Here is an 18774-nt window from a genome sequence, read left to right on the forward strand (position 1 = left end):
CTCTACACTATTGCAGGCTGTGTGATGCCAGTGTCTTCTGCTGTCCAGGTCTATGTGATGAGAGGTTCAATGAGGGAGACCACCTGTCAACGATAAACAGTTTTTTACTGAACAGTTATGGCCCTCAATATCTAATGTACATAACTTCAAGTAAGTTTCCTTTACAACATGGAGCATTTTCACACACTGTCTCTCTACATCTTCCAGGCTTACTTGCTTCTGTACCCAAGTTCGGCCACCTTCATCACAACCCAGCACAGTTCTACAGTCTAGTAAGTGAGAGTCCTTTCCTTAACCAGCAGATCTGCATCCTTTTTTCCTGCTGCTAGACTTCCCGTCTCAGAACCCTTCTCCAGTGCATCACTCTGTCTTTCTGTCACTTTTCCTAGTCTCTACTCTGGATCTATCCACCACCTCGGTCTTTACTCATATTAGCGACACCCACATCACACGACTTTGCTGACTAGTCAGTCCTTAGGTCTGCTTCCACTGCAGGCCGAGCCCTATCTGACTTCCTGACAGGGAACTGTCTCTGTCCCTTCGCCTTTGCCCCTCCCATTTTGGGCTAGTCCCACACGTTAACCTTAACACTCCCTACTGTCGCGCAGAACACAACACCGTGACGACTAAGGCACGTCACAATACACATTTACAGCAATAGCGTATCTTCAAGGGCAGTATGTCCATCTCCTTACATTTTACACCAGATTTAAAAAATATATTTATGGGGTTCTCTTTGATGGATTTTTGTGTATGTTACAATTTTAATTCTAACTATAGCTATGAAAATTTGGTATTGAGATTTCTTCGCTAGCCCACGCTACCCTCATCTCTGCATACAAAAACTATTTTGCTGCTGTCGGTTATGATGCAGAGAGTAAAAAATTGACACTTTTTATGGTTTTCAGTAACATATTTATTAAAACATTCTGATTAAACACTGGATTACTACATCAAAACTCCACTTAAAAAATAAAATAAAATAGAAATAAAAAAGCAGGAAGGGGGTTAGTTGGTACTTTACAAAATGATAGATTCCACTTCAAATATAAAGTTTTAATTTTTTCTTTTAATAATTAAAAATAATAGTAAATACAAAAAAAACATTATACATCTTGTAGTAGCTTCTAGAACAATTCTCTTCAACCGGTGGTTCTCTGGCTGTTGCAAAACTCTAAGCATGAAAAACCAAAGAGCCAAAGGTTGGAGATCGCTGTTCTAGAAAGTCACGGTTATCTTTACATAAAAGTGTTATTGATGGTGAACACAGATATCACAACAGTCGGCAGGGCAAGAAACTCTCACACGCAAGTATCATACTCTAACCTCCCAAAGAAAAAAATCCTTATGTTCTACACACAGCTACATAGACTCTGGTGTCTTCGGAAAAGTAGACTTGGCCTAACTTGTGCTTGTCCTTGAAACCACCCCTAAACCTAGAGGGTACAGCAAATTGTTTTCAGGAGGAAGTGAGAGTGTTGGGTTATAGAGTTACTAATGTTGAATGAGTTGAGGTCATTGAAATTTTCTTCTTTAACGATTACCTATTTTCACTGGTAGCTTTTATAGGTCAAGTCAAAGAACATTCTGAAGGGCTCCCAAACGCTGGCCATGGATTTGGTGCCGCTGATAATTTATATGGAAATTCTAAAAAATTCCAAAAGTAGTATCCCGGGCCTTTGTGATCCAGTAAGGGCTTTATACATATATTAAGAGTATATGTCTCTTTATGAGTATATCACAGGACCATAAAGGTGGATGAAAGCTGTGATGAAAGAGGAGAATCTCCAAAAACATACTGCCAATTAGGTTTTTGGTTAAGTTTTTTTTGTTAAAATGTGGGGCAAATTTATATAAAAATGGTAGATTTTGAGAAAAAAAAAAGTCTATGCATCCATATACAAGCTAAAACATGGCGTAATGTTGGAACATTTATTTGACAGAAAAAAATGAGTTAAAAGGTGGTTCTGAACGATACATTAAACAGAATTTTTACCGTAGTTTGAAAGTGACACCAAAGTGACCGTATGGAAGTCCGGAAATAAATCTTATACTTATCTCAAATGATCTCCGACAGCATTGTTGCAATTCTAAAATCCAAGTGGAGACATACTGTAGTCATGCTCTTCTCTTTGTAATATCCAATAAAGGAGTGTTCTCCATATAAGTTTCTGTCTACAGAATCACTTAGCTCATCATATGTTCCTCAGTGAAATATGTAAGTTTTACATAAAATGAAGGATTATTTATTTCCATAAATATAAATGGGTATTGTTGGATAGTGCTTTTTAACAACAAGCCATTTTGCAAAATCCCTACATATTTGTTGAGGCACCTTGTTAATCCTGCCTGTTCAGCTATCTACTGTCGCCACTGGAAGAATCTCCGAGGTTGCTTGAAGGGTTATGCCCATCTTTCACAGGAGGGTATTGTAAAATGAAGCACTTTTGCAATTTTCTGTTTGTTAAAATTTGCAGCCATTCTTGCGATATTAACACTTTTATTTACATCTTTACGTCTTGTTGTCTAGGAGACCGACCACCTTTGCTGTCTAGCTTGTAAGTTCTGTGTTGAGGCTGGCTGGTATTAAAAACGAAGAGTGGTGGTCAATTTCCAAGGTAACAAGCTATAAGCAAAAGAAAAGTGTTAATATCTCAGGAACAACTGAACATTTTAATAAACTGAAAATTATGAAAAGGCTTGTCTTGTTTTTACAAGTACTATCTGATGATACACTATGAAGATGGGAATAACCATTTAAGAAAAATATCTTTGGGGTGGGCTTCAAATTGGGACAAAGATAATCGGGCAGGATTATCAAGGTGGCTTAACATTGTCAAATGTGTGAAGCCACGCACTATTGTACTGTACCCATACCCTGGCTATGCATGTATCCTATATAGTTTCTATGCTCAACTTTGCCCAAATCACCTAATGGTATACACTTTTATTTATTTACTTTTTTCTCACAACCAGGCATTTCGGTGACCAATCTCATTATATAGTTTTAGAAAAGTGTAAAATGTTACTTAAGTCCGGGGGATGTTAGTTCCACTATCTCTGTGTCTGTTCAGATTATGGTATGGTAGCTACAACCCTACTCAAAACTGTATTTCTTAGCGAGCCCATATTGCATGGCATGAAGCAAACACCATATTTCATCTACATGTTTACGCTTCTTCTAAGAACCCTGGCATGTAATGCGTTAAATAATAAACACATCAATTTAGAAGGATTAAAACACAGACAAGTATGGTAACCTTCATTGAGACAGTTTTGGAGGGGCGCCATTGTAGTCACTGATGTGCAGGAGAAGATTAGAGTGGAGAGATTATTATTTTGGAACATTCAGCCTGCAACAATTCAGGATAGTTGGCAAATCAAGTCCTTGAGCTAACAAACCTATTGTCTTATATGGCCAGGGTCTTCTCTGTTACAGTCTCGGTCTTGATTTGTTTTGTTGTTGTAACTTTTAGAAAGCCCAAGGTTGTTTCTTCCTCTGTCATGGTTTCTTCTTCATGATGGGTAGTGAAGCTCACCTGCGGAAGGCTGATTTCGAAACCTTCTTGTGAACTTTCTTTTATCTCTTTACTGGATTCCATTTCTGCCCCTAATTTTGAGTTCAATGATAACTTGGGAATCTTATATTTTGTTGACTTGTCTTTACCAGAGTCACCCACATTGTCTTTCTGAATACCACTATTGTCCACTGTGTATTCCCCCTTTGATTTACTTGAAAGGAATCCAAGAGAGAGACGACCCATCCCTGATTTTGATTCACCCTCACTCACATTTTCCATAGTTGCCATCTCTGTTCTTGCAGACGAGGAAATTATGCGATCTTCACCCTTTTCTTTTTTCTTAAAACCAGAGAAAGCGATTTTAGGAGACTTAAATTTGGAGGAAAAGGAGCTCTCTGTACCTTCATCCTTTGATTCAGGCTCTTCTGTCTTGACCAATTTGAGGTTCATTTCAGAGTCTATTTCTTTGCCCTTGTATGGTGATGAAAATTCAACCTTAGGAAACTTGAGTTTACCAACTTTTATAAAACCATCTTGAGATCCATTCTGAGCTGATACTTCAGTCTCACCATTCACATGGCCAGAGGTTCCATTTATATTTAAGTCTCCAGAATTTCCCTTGGAGGAGGAAAACCCTAATTTGGGGAACTTAATTTTCGAAAGCTTAGCAGTGACATCACTGGAGTCTGCTTCTGTTTCTTCTTCTCCGTTGACTTCAGACCCTTTACCTTTGCCTTTTGACCGACCAAAAGAAGGCTTCATTTTTATTTTTGGCAATTTAATCTTCAGTTCTGGACTTGTGTCTACGTCATATGATATTAGACCCCCACTTTTGTCCTTGGTTTTGCTGAGTGAGAAAATATTTTTTTTTGTCTTTTTCCCTTCGTGTTGATCAGACTCCTGTTCATAGCGTAAACCTTTAATACCAATCTCGCTGTCTTTTGTCTCTGATATTAATTTGGGTGGGGAAAGTTCTACATCTCCAGCTTTTGGTATACCGACTTCTAATTTTGGTAGTTTTACTTTATATTTCTTTTCAGCATCTTCTTCAATAGTGTCATGTTTGCGTTCAACCTTGATTTTACTGCTCTTCTTTGGAGAATCACCGCCTTCTAAGTCCTTTGATAGTTTCTGATCCACTTCATATTCACCATGTGCTTTACTCTTTGGAGTAGACAGTTCCACATCTGGCATTTTGAACAATGATTTCTTACCCTTGGATTCTTCATCAAGAGATATCTCCATGTCATCATCTCCCTTTCGTCCCGGTAGACCAATTGTTGGCATTTTAATTTTTGGCATTTTCAACCCTACATCTAATTCTAACTCTTCAATATTTGATGATGTAATGCTTTTTACCCTGCTAACTGCATCAGTATGACCGCCTTCCACTGATGTCTTTTCACCTTCACCCCTTGAAAACCCAACATCAGGCAAAGTGATTTTGGGCATTTTAATCTTTAACTCTGTACTCTCTTCAGATGGGTGCAAAGGTTCTGTGCCAGCTTCTGCAGTCCCTTTTGATATTCCAAATGATGGCATTTTGATCTTGAAAGTATGGCTATTATCAGAATCTTCACGATCTGACACCTTAAAATCACCTTTCTCAGCCATTTTAATTTTGTGGTCACTTTCTAACTCTGTATCCTCTCCTCCTTTCCCTTTAAGAGATCCTACTTGGAGTTTAGGCATTTTTATTTTGAAGCCCATGATTCCAGATTCAGAACTATCTTCTGTTTTGGAAGCCTTCACACTTGTTTTGATAGGGCCTTCCTCTACACTTGTCATAGAACCACCAAGTTTGGGCAACTTTAATTTTGGCATCTTGAGTTTTAGGTCATGTTGTTCACCTTCAGAACCACTTGATTCTACCTTGGATGACTTGGGAAAGTCACTCCCTTTCAAATCCTCTTTACTTAGACTAATATCTAGTTCCAGTTCTGGAGCTCTTATTTTGGGAGTTGACATTTTTGGGAGCTCTACAGATGGCAAACTGAAGAATCCCTCTGTGGTAGTTACTTCAGTACTTGAACCCTGCATTTTAAAGTCACTTTCAATGAATGGTATGTCATCTTCATCTAATTTTACTTTTGGAAGTGAAATATCAACATTAGGCAGTTTTAACTTAGGACCTTTGATTTTTCCTTCATATTCAATGTCTTTAGATTTAATGCCAATAATGTCTACCTTGGTTTCCAAGTCCTCAAACTTTGGCAACTCAACTTTAGGCATTTTTATTTTTGCAGATGATTTTTCCATGTGGACATGAGATTCGTGCTCCAAGCTTACTTTGGGCAAACCTATATCCAATTCAACATCTGGAACTGAAACGCCAATGGATGGAAGTGTAGGGATTTTTAAGTCTCCACCGTATCTTTTAATGTCTGCATCTGAAACATCAACTTCTACTTTTGGTATGGATGTACAGATATCTGATTTAACACATGGAGCAGAAATTAGTAATGCAGATGCAGCTGAAGGTGAAGGTATCTTTATTTTATCACCAAGGTGCAGGTCAGAATCTTTGGGATGCACAGACTTTATGTCTTCTGTCTTAGAAAATAACCCTTCAGCTGTTCGATCACTCTTTATTCCAAAGGTAGGTAACTCAACATCAGGAACTTTAATGTGGGCATCAGGCACCTGAATATTCTCTTTTGAACTTTTTAAAGTCAGATCTACCTCAGGTGCCTTCACTTTTGGAGATGACATTTTAAATGTTGGCATTTTAATAAAAGTCTTTCCATCTCCACCTTCAGTCTCTAGAGACACTTTTGCTTCCTGTGCAACGGTCTTACTTTTCTTAGTTTTATCTTCTGAAGAACTTACTCCAATTTTTGCCTCTAAAACATCTGTATCTTTTTTTGATATTCCAAATGAAGGCATCTTGATAATAGGCATTTTCATTTTTAGTTCCCTGCCTTTCCCCTTGGCTTCTGCGCTTTTTCCATCTAGTTCACCAGAAGCTTCGCCGGCTTTTACTGATTTTGATGAAGAAATTTTACCTTGCACTTTAGTTTTTTCAATGTCTGAATCCTCCTTGCTTTTTCCAAATTTTGGCATGGAAAATTTGGGAAGATTTAACTTTACATCTGGAATGTCAATATTATTCTCAGAAGATTTGTCAGTAACCGTAGAAGCATCTCCTTTTGGAAGTGCAATATCAACGTCTAATTTTGGAGCTGATATATCAAAAGATGGAAGTTTAACTGATGGAACTTTAACTTTCCCATCTAAAGAGAAGTCCATTTGACCAGCAGAAACATCCACTTTGGATTTACTAGCTTTTTTATCTAATTCCACTTCATCATCTTGCTTGTATTTTGGAAAAATTATTCCAAACTTTGGCATTTTTATTTTTGGACCTTTGATTGCAAGTCCAGTATCTCCTTCTGTATCTGTTGTCTTTACATCTACGTCACCTTTCTTCGCTTTGGATCCAGCAATACCAAGTTTCCGAAAAGAAAACTTTGGTGCTTTCCATTTGGCATCAATGTCACCTGAAACAGTTGCTAAGTCTTCTTTCCCAGACACATCAAGTTCAACTGCTGGAATGCCTGCAGTGATGTCCACATCAGGGATTTTAGGTACATCTATCTCAAGAGATGGAAGATTTACTGATGGCAACTTCATTTTAGCCTCTTTATCTTCTGCAACTGTTTTTTCTTGTTTTGCTTTAGGAAGTTTCACTTCAGCCTTTTCTTTAATTTCATCAACACCAAACTCGGTGGATTTTCCAAGTCCGATCTCAACTTTTGGCAAACTCATCTTTAGTCCCTTATCTTCTATGTCCTTCCCAGTCTTCATTTCTGCAGTAAGGTGTGGTGGATAAATGTCGCCTGTCACCTTTGGCACATCAAGTTCGACGGCTAAATCTTTGGCTACGTCACTGAGTTTAGGAAGATTTATCTTTGGCATCTGGAATATAGTATCTTTGTCTTCAATAGAAACCTCGGTTCCTTCAGTTTTCACTTTTGGCAAGTTTAAATCAATATCAAGGCTAGGAGCATCGATCTCGAGAGCTGGCATTTTAATAGAAGGAATGCCTACTTTTGAATCTCCAGTCTGTCCATCAAATGCTATTGAATCCAACTCTACTTTTGGAAACTTGATTGCAACTTTAGGCTTCTCTCCTGAAATACTTAGGTCAGGTTTTTGGAAAGGTAAATTAAGGTCAAATATTTTAGTCTTAGGAACAGAAATATCCAAATCTGAAGTGATCATTTTTTCTTCTTTTAGTTTCTCACTTTTTAATTTCTCATCAGTAGTAGGCATGTGAATTCCGAACTTTGGAGGAGACATGTCGGGTTTTCCAAGTTTTGTTGTCACATCAAACTTTGGCAAGGAAACTTTAGGCATTTTAAATTTCAAATCTGTACCCTCTAATTCTGATGCTTTTTTATCGATCTTAGCTGCGGGGAGGGTGCCCTCTAGTTTACTTGGCTCACTGTCTTGGACTTTTGGTAATGAAATATCAATTGATGGCATCTTAATTGCTGGAAACTTTAATTTTCCCTCCGCTTCTAAAGAATAATCTGATCCATCTACCTCAGTCTTTTCTTTTCCCAGGAAACCTCCAAGACTTGGTAGTTTCAGTTTAGGACTTTTCAGTTTAAATTCTTCATGTTCACCTTTCTGAGCTGCCACTTCTGACTCAACATCCTGGACATCATTCTTTAAGCCCAATTTAGGAAGACCTATTTTGGGCATTTTCAGTGTAACATCTGGAATTTCAATAGTACTTTCTGCTTCGACTTTCTCAGACTTCAAATTTGTTTGTGGAATAGTGCCAGCATAGGCATCCTTAACTTTCATGCTTATCTTCGGGGTACTTATTTTTGGCATTTTAAGGGACACATCTGGAACCTGAATACTTTCAACAGAGAGTTCTTCTGACTCTACAGATAAATCTAGGTCCACTTTTGGTGCAGAGATGTCTATAGATGGAAACTTTAGAGAACTTCTCTTTTGACTGTCAGGACTATCTCCTTCAAGTTTCCCTTTAGGAAGAGAAATACCAATTTCTGGAGACTTAACAGAAGGCATTTTTTGCTTTTCCTCTAAAACTTTTCCCTTAATCTCTTTTTTGACTTGAGGAGGGGTTACTTCTGTAGTTTTAGTGAACATGCTAAACTTTGGTAGTTTGATCTGCAGGCGTTGACTAGTAGAGTCTGGTGTTTCTACTTCCACTGAACCATCAACTTTTGGTATACTTAAGTCAACGTCTAATTTAGGTGCTGCTATTTCAACTGAAGGTAATTTGCTTTCAGTCTTTGACCTTCTCTCGACTATTAGAGAAACTTCTTTCTCTTTTTCTTTTTGTGGTGCGCAGATCCCAACTTTTGATAAGAAAGGTATACTTATTTTTGCCTCTGGTGTTTCCACTTCACCAGAAGTCACTGGCATCTTAATTTCAACATCTGGAATTTTAATTGAGGTGCTTAGGCCTGGTGCCTTTATCCTTTCAGAAATTTCTATCTCACTCTTCATGCTTGTTAGTGGTATATCAATTTCCACTTGAGGAGTCTTAAAAACTTTTTCTTGCTTGGCTTCAGTTCCAATCTTTGGTGCTGCAATTTCAATCTTTGGTGCTGCAATCTCAATATCTGGTTTGGCCACTGTAATATCAACTTTTGGCTTCTTTATTTTAGGAACAGAAATACCAACTTGAGTTGCAGACTTTTCTTTAATTGAAACATCTTTGGACTCAGAAACATCCACAGAATGCCCCCCAACAGCTGCTGCGTCTTTGACTCTAAGCCTTGGGAACTTCATCCTAAGCCTTTTTTGTTCTGTGGTCGTTACTTTGGTGGTAATCTCTGTACTTTTAGTTCCAGTAGTAGCTTCTGTACTTCCCTTGGTTTTTAGAATTTTGGAAAATTTGGGGAAGGAAAATTCAACATCTACTGGTGGAATGTCCAAGCTGGCAGCAGAAAGTTCTGAACCTTTTATGGCTTCTTTGGAAGCTTCTGAGTCAGTAACTTGACTTGGAATCTTCTTTTTTTTCTTCTTCACAGGTGTCAGGCTTTTGACAGACTGAAAAAAATGGAAAAAATATTAGGAAATATATGTATTGTATGAAATGAATAGGTTAATTTAGAAATTATGTTGTATATATCAAATATTTCCACCAACAGTGTCACACATCATAAATAATTTTGTTGAATCTATGCAATAACTTACCAATTTTGGCATCTTAGCTTTTGGACCCTTCACTTCCACACTCCCGGAGCTTGGAGACACTGTAACATCACTAGACGGCACTGTCCTTTTTAAGCAGTAAGAGACTTTATATTGTTCGGCATACTCGAGGATCCTTAAGGCGTCTTCATATTTAATGTTTTCAAAGAATACTCTGGCACTGATGATCTGGTCCCCTGTGAAAAAAATGTGTTTAAGCAAAAGGTACCTATATTAATACCTCTCCAAAAGACCACCTCTGCGAGCAGGCCACCTGTATACCAAGATCATATTTTTGGTGACGGGTATATCGTGAAGTTTTTAGTGCATTATTTATATAATGCCTGGTTCATAATTATTTCTTATACATGTAGTAACCTGTATATCCTAACCAGGGTATGGATAGAGGAGAGTCCCAATTGACACTGGTAGAAACCATCACTAACCGTCATAGAATGTGTCCTGGTTTTCCCTTTAAATGAGTCTTCCTACCTCAGACATTTAAGGTATATCTACAGTATAAAATTATGTCTGCTTGGTGCATGTCCCATCTCTGAGTCTCTGTATACAGCCTAAAGAGTTCCTGGACTTCTTGTCCTGCCTAGCTAGAATACATGTCAAGAATGAATGGTAAGGTGGCCACAAACAGTTGCGCTCAAAAGTTTACATACCCCGGCAGAATTTTTGCGTTCTTGGCCTTTTTTCAGAGAATATGCATAATAACACCAAAACTTTTTCTCCACTCATGGTTAGTGGTTGGGTGAAGGCATGTATTGTCAAACTACTGTTTTCTCTTTTTAAATCATAATGACAACCCAAAACATCCAAATGACCCTGATCAAAAGTTCACATACCCCATTTCTTAATACCGTGTATTGCCCCCTCTAACATCAATGACAGCTTAGTCTTTTATGATAGTTGTGAATGAGGTTCTTTATTTTATCAGATGGAAAAGCTGCCCACTCTTCTTGGAAAAAAGCCTCAAGTTCCTGTAAATTCCTGGGCTGTCTAGCATGAACTGTGAGCTTGAAATCTCCCCAAAATGGCTCAATGATATGGAGGTCAGGAGACTGATATGGCCACTCCAGAACCTTTACTTTGTTCTGCTGTAGCCAATGACAGGACGACTTGGCCTTGTGTTTTGAATCGTTGTCATGTTGGAACGTCCAAGTACGTTCCATGAACAGCTTCCAGGCTGACGAATGCAAATTTGCCTCCAGTATTTGCTGATAACAGGGCAGCATGGTGGCTCAGTGGTTAGCAAGGAGTTTATATGTTCTACCCGTGTGTGTGTGGGTTTCCTCCAGGTAATCTGGTTTCCTCCCACACTCCAAAGACATACTGATAGGGAATTTAGATTGGGAGCCCCATCGTGGACAGTGCCAATAATGTCTGTAAAGCGCTGTGGAATCAGTGGCGTTATATAAATGAGTAAAATAAATAACGTGCTACATTCATCTTTCATTCAACCTTGACCAAGTTTCCTGTGCCTTTGTAGCTCAGACATCCCCAAAATATCAGCAATCCACCTCCGTACTTTACAGTAGGAATGGTGTTCCTTTCATCATAGGCCTTGTCGACGTCTCTCCAAATGTAACATTTATGGTTGTGGCAAAAAAGTTCAATTTTGGTCTCATCACTCTAAATTACCTTGTTCCAGAAGTTTTGAGGCTTGTCTTTGTGCTGTTTTGCATCTTGTAGACTAGATACTTTGTGGCATTTGCGCAGTAATGGCTTTCTTCTGCGACTCGACCATGCAGCCCATTTTTCTTCAAGCGCCTCCTTATTGTGCATCTTGAAACAGCCACACCGCTAGTTTTCAGAGAGTCCAGTGTTTGAACTGATGTTATTTGTAGGTTTTTCTTTGCATTACAAATAATTTTTTTGTGGATGACATTTTTGTTGGTCTACCTGACTGTGGTTTTGTTTTTTCAGAATCCCTGATTTTCCATTTGTTAATCACAGATTGAACGCTGCTGACTGGCATTATCAATTCCTTGGATATCTTTTTGTATCCCTTTCCTGTTTTATACAGTTCAACTACCTTTTCCCGTAGATCCGTGGACAATTCTTTTGCTTTCCCCATGACTCGCAATCCAGAAACGTCAGTGTCTGGATGAAAGATGCAAGAGTCTGTATCCCAGAAACTCCCTCAGCTTTTATGCACACTCACTGATTACAAGCAAACAGGTCACAGGTGAGGATGTTACCTTTAGTAGCCATTCAAACCCATGTGTGTCAACTTCTGTGCAAGTTATCAGGCCAAAATCACCAGGGTATGTAAACTTTTGATCAGGGTCATTTGGATGTTTTGGGTTGTCATTATGATTTAAGAGAAAGCACAGTAGTTTGACAATAAATGGTTTCACCCAACCACTAACCATGAGTGGAGAAAAAGTTTTGGTGCTATCATTCATATACTCTCAGAAAAGTCCAAGAAAGCAAAAATTCTGCCGGGGTTTGCAAACTTTTGAGCGTTCTCACTATTTACTTCCACAGATGTACTTCATGAGCACAGCCGAGTATGCACAGCCACCTAGTCATTCATTTTGCATCCGAAAGTAGCAAAAGGCAGTCAAGTAAGCAACGGGGATAGGGCAGGAAATCACTCAAGGGATTAGGTTCTCATCATTAGTTATAATACATGCTGTTGACCTTCTCTCTGCATCCTCTGTATTTTCAAGGCCCCTTTAGCTACTACATTTTCTTCCGCTATGGTACATACACATATGACTCTAAACAATATTTACCTTGAAGCAGAGACAAATTTTTGGCAGCAGGGGAGTCCTTGACGACATCTGAAATGAAGAGTCCATCTCGACCTCCTCCTGAGATGCTTATACCGGACATTCCAGCCTGTGCCTCAGTTTCTACGATCACCTCCACCATCTCTGAAGCTCTCAGTTTCTCCTGGAGAAAGATGACCAGATATTAACTAAAGCATCCTAGAAATATTTATAACTTTGCACGTAGCAGCTACTGAAAATTCTTCTTTTTCTTACACTGGTGGTTTAGTTGGTTGCAGTCAAGGGGTGAGCGACCCACAGAGGAAGACCATGAGGTCGGCATTGAATGTAATAATGGAATAGGGAGCTCTCTGCTCTCCGCTCCACCATTCAGCCTTAAACATCTGAGACTCAGTAGAGCATGCGTGATTACATCACTAGATTGTGTCTGCTGTCCACACATTGCACAACACAAAGCAGCGCTTTGGGGGAACTGGGTAAGGCGAGTTGTTTTTTTTTTAAGATTTTGTCAGTCATTACTTGTGGCAGCTATCATACTGTATTTGGGGCTGTGGGAGAGCTTAATGTTTGGGGCTGCGGAGACAGCAAACTGTATGGGGGCTCTAGTGGTCATCACATTGTGTGTGGGGGCTCTAGCGGTCATCATATTGTGTGGGGGGGCCTGTGGGAACATCATACTCTGTGGGATGACTATGGGAGTATCATACTGTAGGTAATCAGAAAACAGGTGAATTCCAGCAGGATCCACAGGAAATCTTGATCACTTAAAAAATAACTTTTATTGATTGTCATAAAATTATGAACAAATATGATGTTCAATGCAAAAATAGCACTAGCAGCACAACACATATAGCAGCATGGATTATTAGTATATTTGTTCATAATTGTTTTCATAGCTGTTCCTGAAAAGGCTATATAAAAAATATGTGGAAACAAAGGTAGGATTAGAAGTTAAAAACTCGATGATATCTCATCTCACTTCTGTGATCTTCACATTAGTCTCCATCTTGGGTTCCTCTTGTTCTGCAAAGTTTTTTTGCCCTTTCAGAAGCAAAACTTTCTTTAACTCTGCGTGGAGTTTCTCTTTTTGTGCCTGAAAACAAAAAAGCCTCATCAAAGTCCATAACCACCATTGTCATCCTTTGTTTTGAGAATCATCGCCATTGTTGGCATGCATACATATCAGTGCTATTAGTAGAACCTTTTAAAAACTTCAACTATGAAATCTATAGACTTTAGTTCAATCCAGTCTTGTTTAATAATTGGGGGAAGTGAGAAGAGAATTTCTTCGCAAGAAGCCAAAGAAATGCCAGGACAGGAAATGCCAAAGAAATTAATTCGGAAAAGACTTTCTTGTTGATGTAACACTTAAGACATGCAGCCACCGAATAAAACCGGAAAGGAAAGATCAAGACGGACTGAGACAGAGGGAAAATTGCACAAAGTTTCAATTTGCAATCTTCATTTTCAGACCCTTTGATATGCATTTTGCAGATATTGTAATTTTCAGATCTTTCACTTATGGCAGTGCCCCTCCCAGTAATATAGGCTAGATGTGATGTCTGCATGTTTTCAAGCTGCTGCTGTTTTCATTAGGTCATACAGTGGCATGTAAAAGTTTGAGAGCCCCTGGTCATAATTACTGCTATTTTGAACAATTAAGCAAGTTGAAGATGAAATGATCTCTAACAGGCTTAAAGTTAAAGATGACACATTTCACTTGTATTTTAGGCAAAAAAAATTGTCATTTTTTACATTTTAAAAATTACAAAAAGGAAATGGGCAGATGCAAAAGTTTGGACATCCTTGGAGATTTGTGTGCTCAGATAACTTTGACCAAGGTATCAGATCTTAATTAGCCTGTTAGGGTTATGGCTTGTTCAATATCATCATTAGGAAAGGCTAGGTGATGCAAATTTCCCAGCTTTATAAAATCCTAGCCTCCTCTAACCTTGTTTCGATAAACAGAAGCCATGGGTTCTTCTAAGCAGCTGAGTAGCACTGTAAAAATACAAATGTTGGAGGCACACAAAGCAGGGGAATGCTGTAAGAAGATAGCAAAGCGTTTTCAACTTGCCATTTCCTCAGTTTGAAATGTAATTAAGAAATGGCAGTTAACAGGTACAGTGGAGGTCAAGATAAGGTCTGAAAGATCAAGAAAAATGTCAATAAAAGCTGCCGGTAAGATTACAAGAGAGGAAAATCGGAACCCCCATTTGACTGCAAAAGAAAGACCTTCAGAAAGATTTAGCAGATTCTGGAGTTGTGGTATATTGACTTATCGTTCAGAGACACCTGCACAAATTTATCCTTAATGGAAGAGTCATCAGAATAAAACCTCTCTTGCGTCCTCACCATAACATTCAGCTTGAGAAGTATGCAAAAGAACATCTAAACAAGTTGATGCATTTTGGAAATAAGTCCTGTGGACCAATTAGGTTAAAATAGGACTCTTTGGCCACAATGATCAAAGGTATGTGTATAGAAAAAAGAGCACAGAATTTTAGGAAAAGAACATCTCGCCAACCATTAAGCGTGGGGGTGAATCAATCATGTGTTGGGGTTGTGTTGCATCCAATGGCACGGGGAATATTTTGCTAGTGGAGGGAAAAATGGATTCAAGGAAATTTCAACAAATTCTTGATGCAAACATAACACCATCTGTAAAAAAGCTGAAGTTGAAAAGAGGATGGCTTCTACTAATGGATAATGATCCACAAATAGGTGACCTCAAAAGGCGCAAGCAGAAGGTTTTACAAAGGCCCTCAAAGTCCCCTGATCTGAACATTATTGAAAATCTGTGGCTAGACCTCAAAATAGCGGAGGATGCAAGATGCCCCAGGAATCTACATAACTGGTGGAATTTGTCAAGGAAGAATGAATGAAAATCCCACAAGCAAAAATTGAAAGACTTGTCTGGCTACAAAAATCGTTTACAAGCTGTGATTCTTGCAAAAGGGGGTGCTACTAGGTACTAACCATGCAATGTGCCCAGTGTCGGACTGGGGAGCCAAGGGCCTCCTTTTCATCTGCATACAAATATTACACAACCCTTGTTCACAAATTTACCTATATTTCTATATAATAATAAACTACACAGCTTGGTTACTGAATGATGAGAAGCTGCTTTTTCTGTACAGTGTCAATCAAGTGAATTATGCCAAGTACCACCCATGCAGTGGGGTTGGGGCCCAGATCTGCACAGGGGCCCACTGGGGATTCCCCTGTTACCCTGTGGGCCAGTCCGAGCCTGAGTGTGCCCAAACTTTTGCATCAGCCTATTTTCGTTTTTGTAATTTTAAAAATTGCAATATATATAGCTAAAATACAAATGAAATGTGTCATCTTTAACTTTAAGCCTTAGAGATAATTTAATCTTCAATTTTTTTTGTTTTTGCATAAACTGACATGGTTTGACAGTTCACGTCGTTAACCAGGGTCATTACCACTGGTGTTCCACTCTACATTACCTATTAAATCTGGATTGCAGCAGCAGAACAAGTTCCCAGAAGATTTCCAAGGAACCAGATGCAAGTCCAGTATGTTAAAACTTGTCCTTATTGTAGTCTAAATAAAATATATACAAGACAAGCCATTTCAATGTATGAATCTTACAGATACAACAAGTTCCTGACAGGCATCAGATACGGTTGACGTGAGAAGTAAGAACCATAGAGATTCAAATCTTTTCAACCTTATCTAATGCAATCATGGGATGTTGCACCTGTAAGATACATGCTCTTAAAGGCTGGAGTTTTTACGTGTTGGATTTCGATTTGGCTCCTTGGAACTCTTCTCGGATCTGGGAGTACAAGCAATTATTAATTCCACATTTAGACTCTCAATGCAAAGCTCGACTCAGCTTCGTTTTAAACATGGGGCAAAATGTCTGGATCTGGACCCCCACTAATCAAAACTTCGGACGTGTCTGTGACATATCAAAAGTTTTCTGAACATGCAGTAACAATTTAGACAAAACAATGTTGCGCTAAGTTCTCTGAACCCTACAAAGATATAATACTGAATCAGAAGAAATTTTGACCTAAAAAGTGAAAGCTGGATATTTACTAACTATAAATGTCCCAAAGCTCTCAGGTTCCAAGAATTAAATTTTCAATGGCACCCTATGATTTTTGGTCTTTTTTTTTCAATATTTAAATGGGGTGGTCAGGAGGGATATAACCCAGCAGAGATGACATCGGATTGTTTCCGTGGCAGGAAATAATGAAGAATCAAGTTAATTCAGATTTAATGAGTCCTGGTATCAGGTCCAATTCTCCATGGCTCTTCACCTAGTATGAAAGAACAGGATGTCGGGTGGAGATGACCCTGCTGCATGTTACTTCTCAGCGTAACATCCTTTTTCCTTTGTCCTAAAGAATAAGAGGAAATTCTCACCGCTCGATCTGCGTCTTTGATTTCCTCCGGGGACAGGTGGCTGGCGGGGGGAGACCTCGGCTTCAGGGGACTGAACTTCTCTTTTATTGGCTAAGGAGAAAGTGAGAAGTAAAATCAGATTTATATAAGTAATTCCTGAATGATGTCATCATCAGGAGCAGAAATACTTACAGGGGGTTCGAATACTTTACTAGACACATGACTCTCCACTCGTTCTCCCTCTGCACCTACGAAGAAATGCAATAACCATTACCAACAAATCTAGAAATCCCAAGCATTGACAATACTGATATAGATGCCCCCGACCCTCATAAATTATATTATTTATAAGCCAAGTAGTTAGAGCCTGTCTGTGAAGAAGTGATTAATTTGGCCTGATCAAACCAAAATGCAAATTGGATGAGACAAGAGAAGAAAGAGTACACTTTTGGTGCACATACGTTTCCGCCAAATTTGAGCAAGTTTTTTTCCACTTTTGCATTTCCTTCACCACTTTTCAAAAGTGACAAGAGATGTTTGCAGAATTAGCAGGAGGAGTAGTGTGGGCAGGCTTAACAGGAAGAGAGAAGGGCAAGGCTTAGCGGAAGGAGAAATGTGGGCAGGCATAGCAGGGGGAGGAGAGATGTGGGCAGTCTTAGCGGGGGGAAAGATGTGGGAAGGCATAATAGAAGGAGAGAGGGGGCAGACTTATCAGGGAGAAGAGAAATGTGGGCAGTCTTAGCAGGGAGAGGAGGGATTTGGGCAGACTTAAGAGGGGGATGTGTGCAGGTGTAAAAGGAGAGAGTGGTCAGGCTTATCAGAAAGAAGAGAAATGTGGCCAGGTTTAGCGGGAGAAGGAGAAATGTAGGCAGACTTAGTAGAGGGAAGGAGAGATGTGGGAAGACTTAGCAGGGAGAGGAGAGATTTGGGTCAGCTTAACGGGAGGAGAGATGTGGGCACACTTGACAGAGGGAAGGAGAGATGTGGGGAGGAGAAATATTGGCAGTCTTAAAGTGGGAAAGAGAGATACGGCAGGCTTAAAAAGAGGAGTCAGTGCCACCTATAGATCAACCAATTTTACGATTACGTTTGCCAGAAATTGGCACAAATGTACACCTAATCATAGCTGGCACACTAGGAGTGATTTATCAAAATAATGAACCCAGATTTTGGGGGGGGGTTGTGCTCTACTTTGATATTGATAACTTTTCATAAGAATAGGTCATCAATATCAGATTGGTGGAGGTCTGACATCTGACACCCCTCAGCTGTTTGCAGTTCTGGGTAGGTGTAAACTGCATACAGAGCAGGAACATGGAGACTCAGGAGTGAGTATAGTGGCCATTCTCTGGAACTACAGATCAGCTTCCAGTCTCTTCAAATGAAGCTGCAAACAACTGATAAGGCTAGGTTCACGTTTGCGGCTGGGCGAGCTGCGAACGTCCTCCGTGAAACTCCGCCCACGGCCGCACCTCCTCCGGTCAGCTCTGCCTACGGCTGCATACTTCTGCATGCGGCCTGCGTACCCTATCTTTAGCAAACACACCATGTTGGAATTTGTTTTTTTCGTCGCATCGTCAAAACGTCGCATGCGGACGCATCCGCATACATCCGCACGGCCTGCGTACCCAATGTTAAAGATAGGGTACGCAGGCTGCATGCGGCAGAATGCGGCTGTAGATGGTGCTGACCAGAGGAGGTGCGGCCGTGGACGGAGCTTCACGGAGGACGTCCGCAGCCCTCTGCAGCACTCCCAGCCGCAAATGTGAACCTAGCCTTAGTCAGACAAGGGAGATCTCTGATGCACTGTAATTAGCCATGCACCAATGTGAGCAACCCATTATCTGGAAGTGATTTTATTCTCAGCACTTAACAAGAATGTTTTTTTTCATTGACAGCAAGTATATTTGATTTCTGAATAATAAAGTGTATAGCATCTCTTACATTAA

The 18774-nt window shown here is 39.5% G+C and overlaps 1 protein-coding gene across 1 annotated transcript in view; it reads right to left on the bottom strand.

The window, feature by feature from the left end:
* Positions 1-1049: 1049 nt before the first annotated feature.
* The window catches only part of PRX (periaxin), a 35770-nt gene continuing 18045 nt past the window's right edge, over positions 1050-18774 (bottom strand). The window contains exons 2-7 of the mRNA XM_073549267.1: positions 17018-17073; positions 16847-16936; positions 13428-13541; positions 12452-12611; positions 9705-9898; positions 1050-9557 (exon numbers count right to left, since the gene is read on the bottom strand). Of these exons, the coding sequence (XP_073405368.1) occupies positions 3411-9557; positions 9705-9898; positions 12452-12611; positions 13428-13454 (6528 nt within the window). The 5' untranslated portion in view covers positions 13455-13541; positions 16847-16936; positions 17018-17073 and the 3' untranslated portion in view covers positions 1050-3410. The remainder of the gene's footprint in view (positions 9558-9704; positions 9899-12451; positions 12612-13427; positions 13542-16846; positions 16937-17017; positions 17074-18774) is intronic.

Source organism: Dendrobates tinctorius, unplaced genomic scaffold (assembly GCF_039654945.1).
Source record: "Dendrobates tinctorius isolate UK_male_01 unplaced genomic scaffold, ASM3965494v1 ptg000158l, whole genome shotgun sequence".
NCBI classification, from domain to species: Eukaryota; Metazoa; Chordata; class Amphibia; order Anura; family Dendrobatidae; genus Dendrobates; species Dendrobates tinctorius.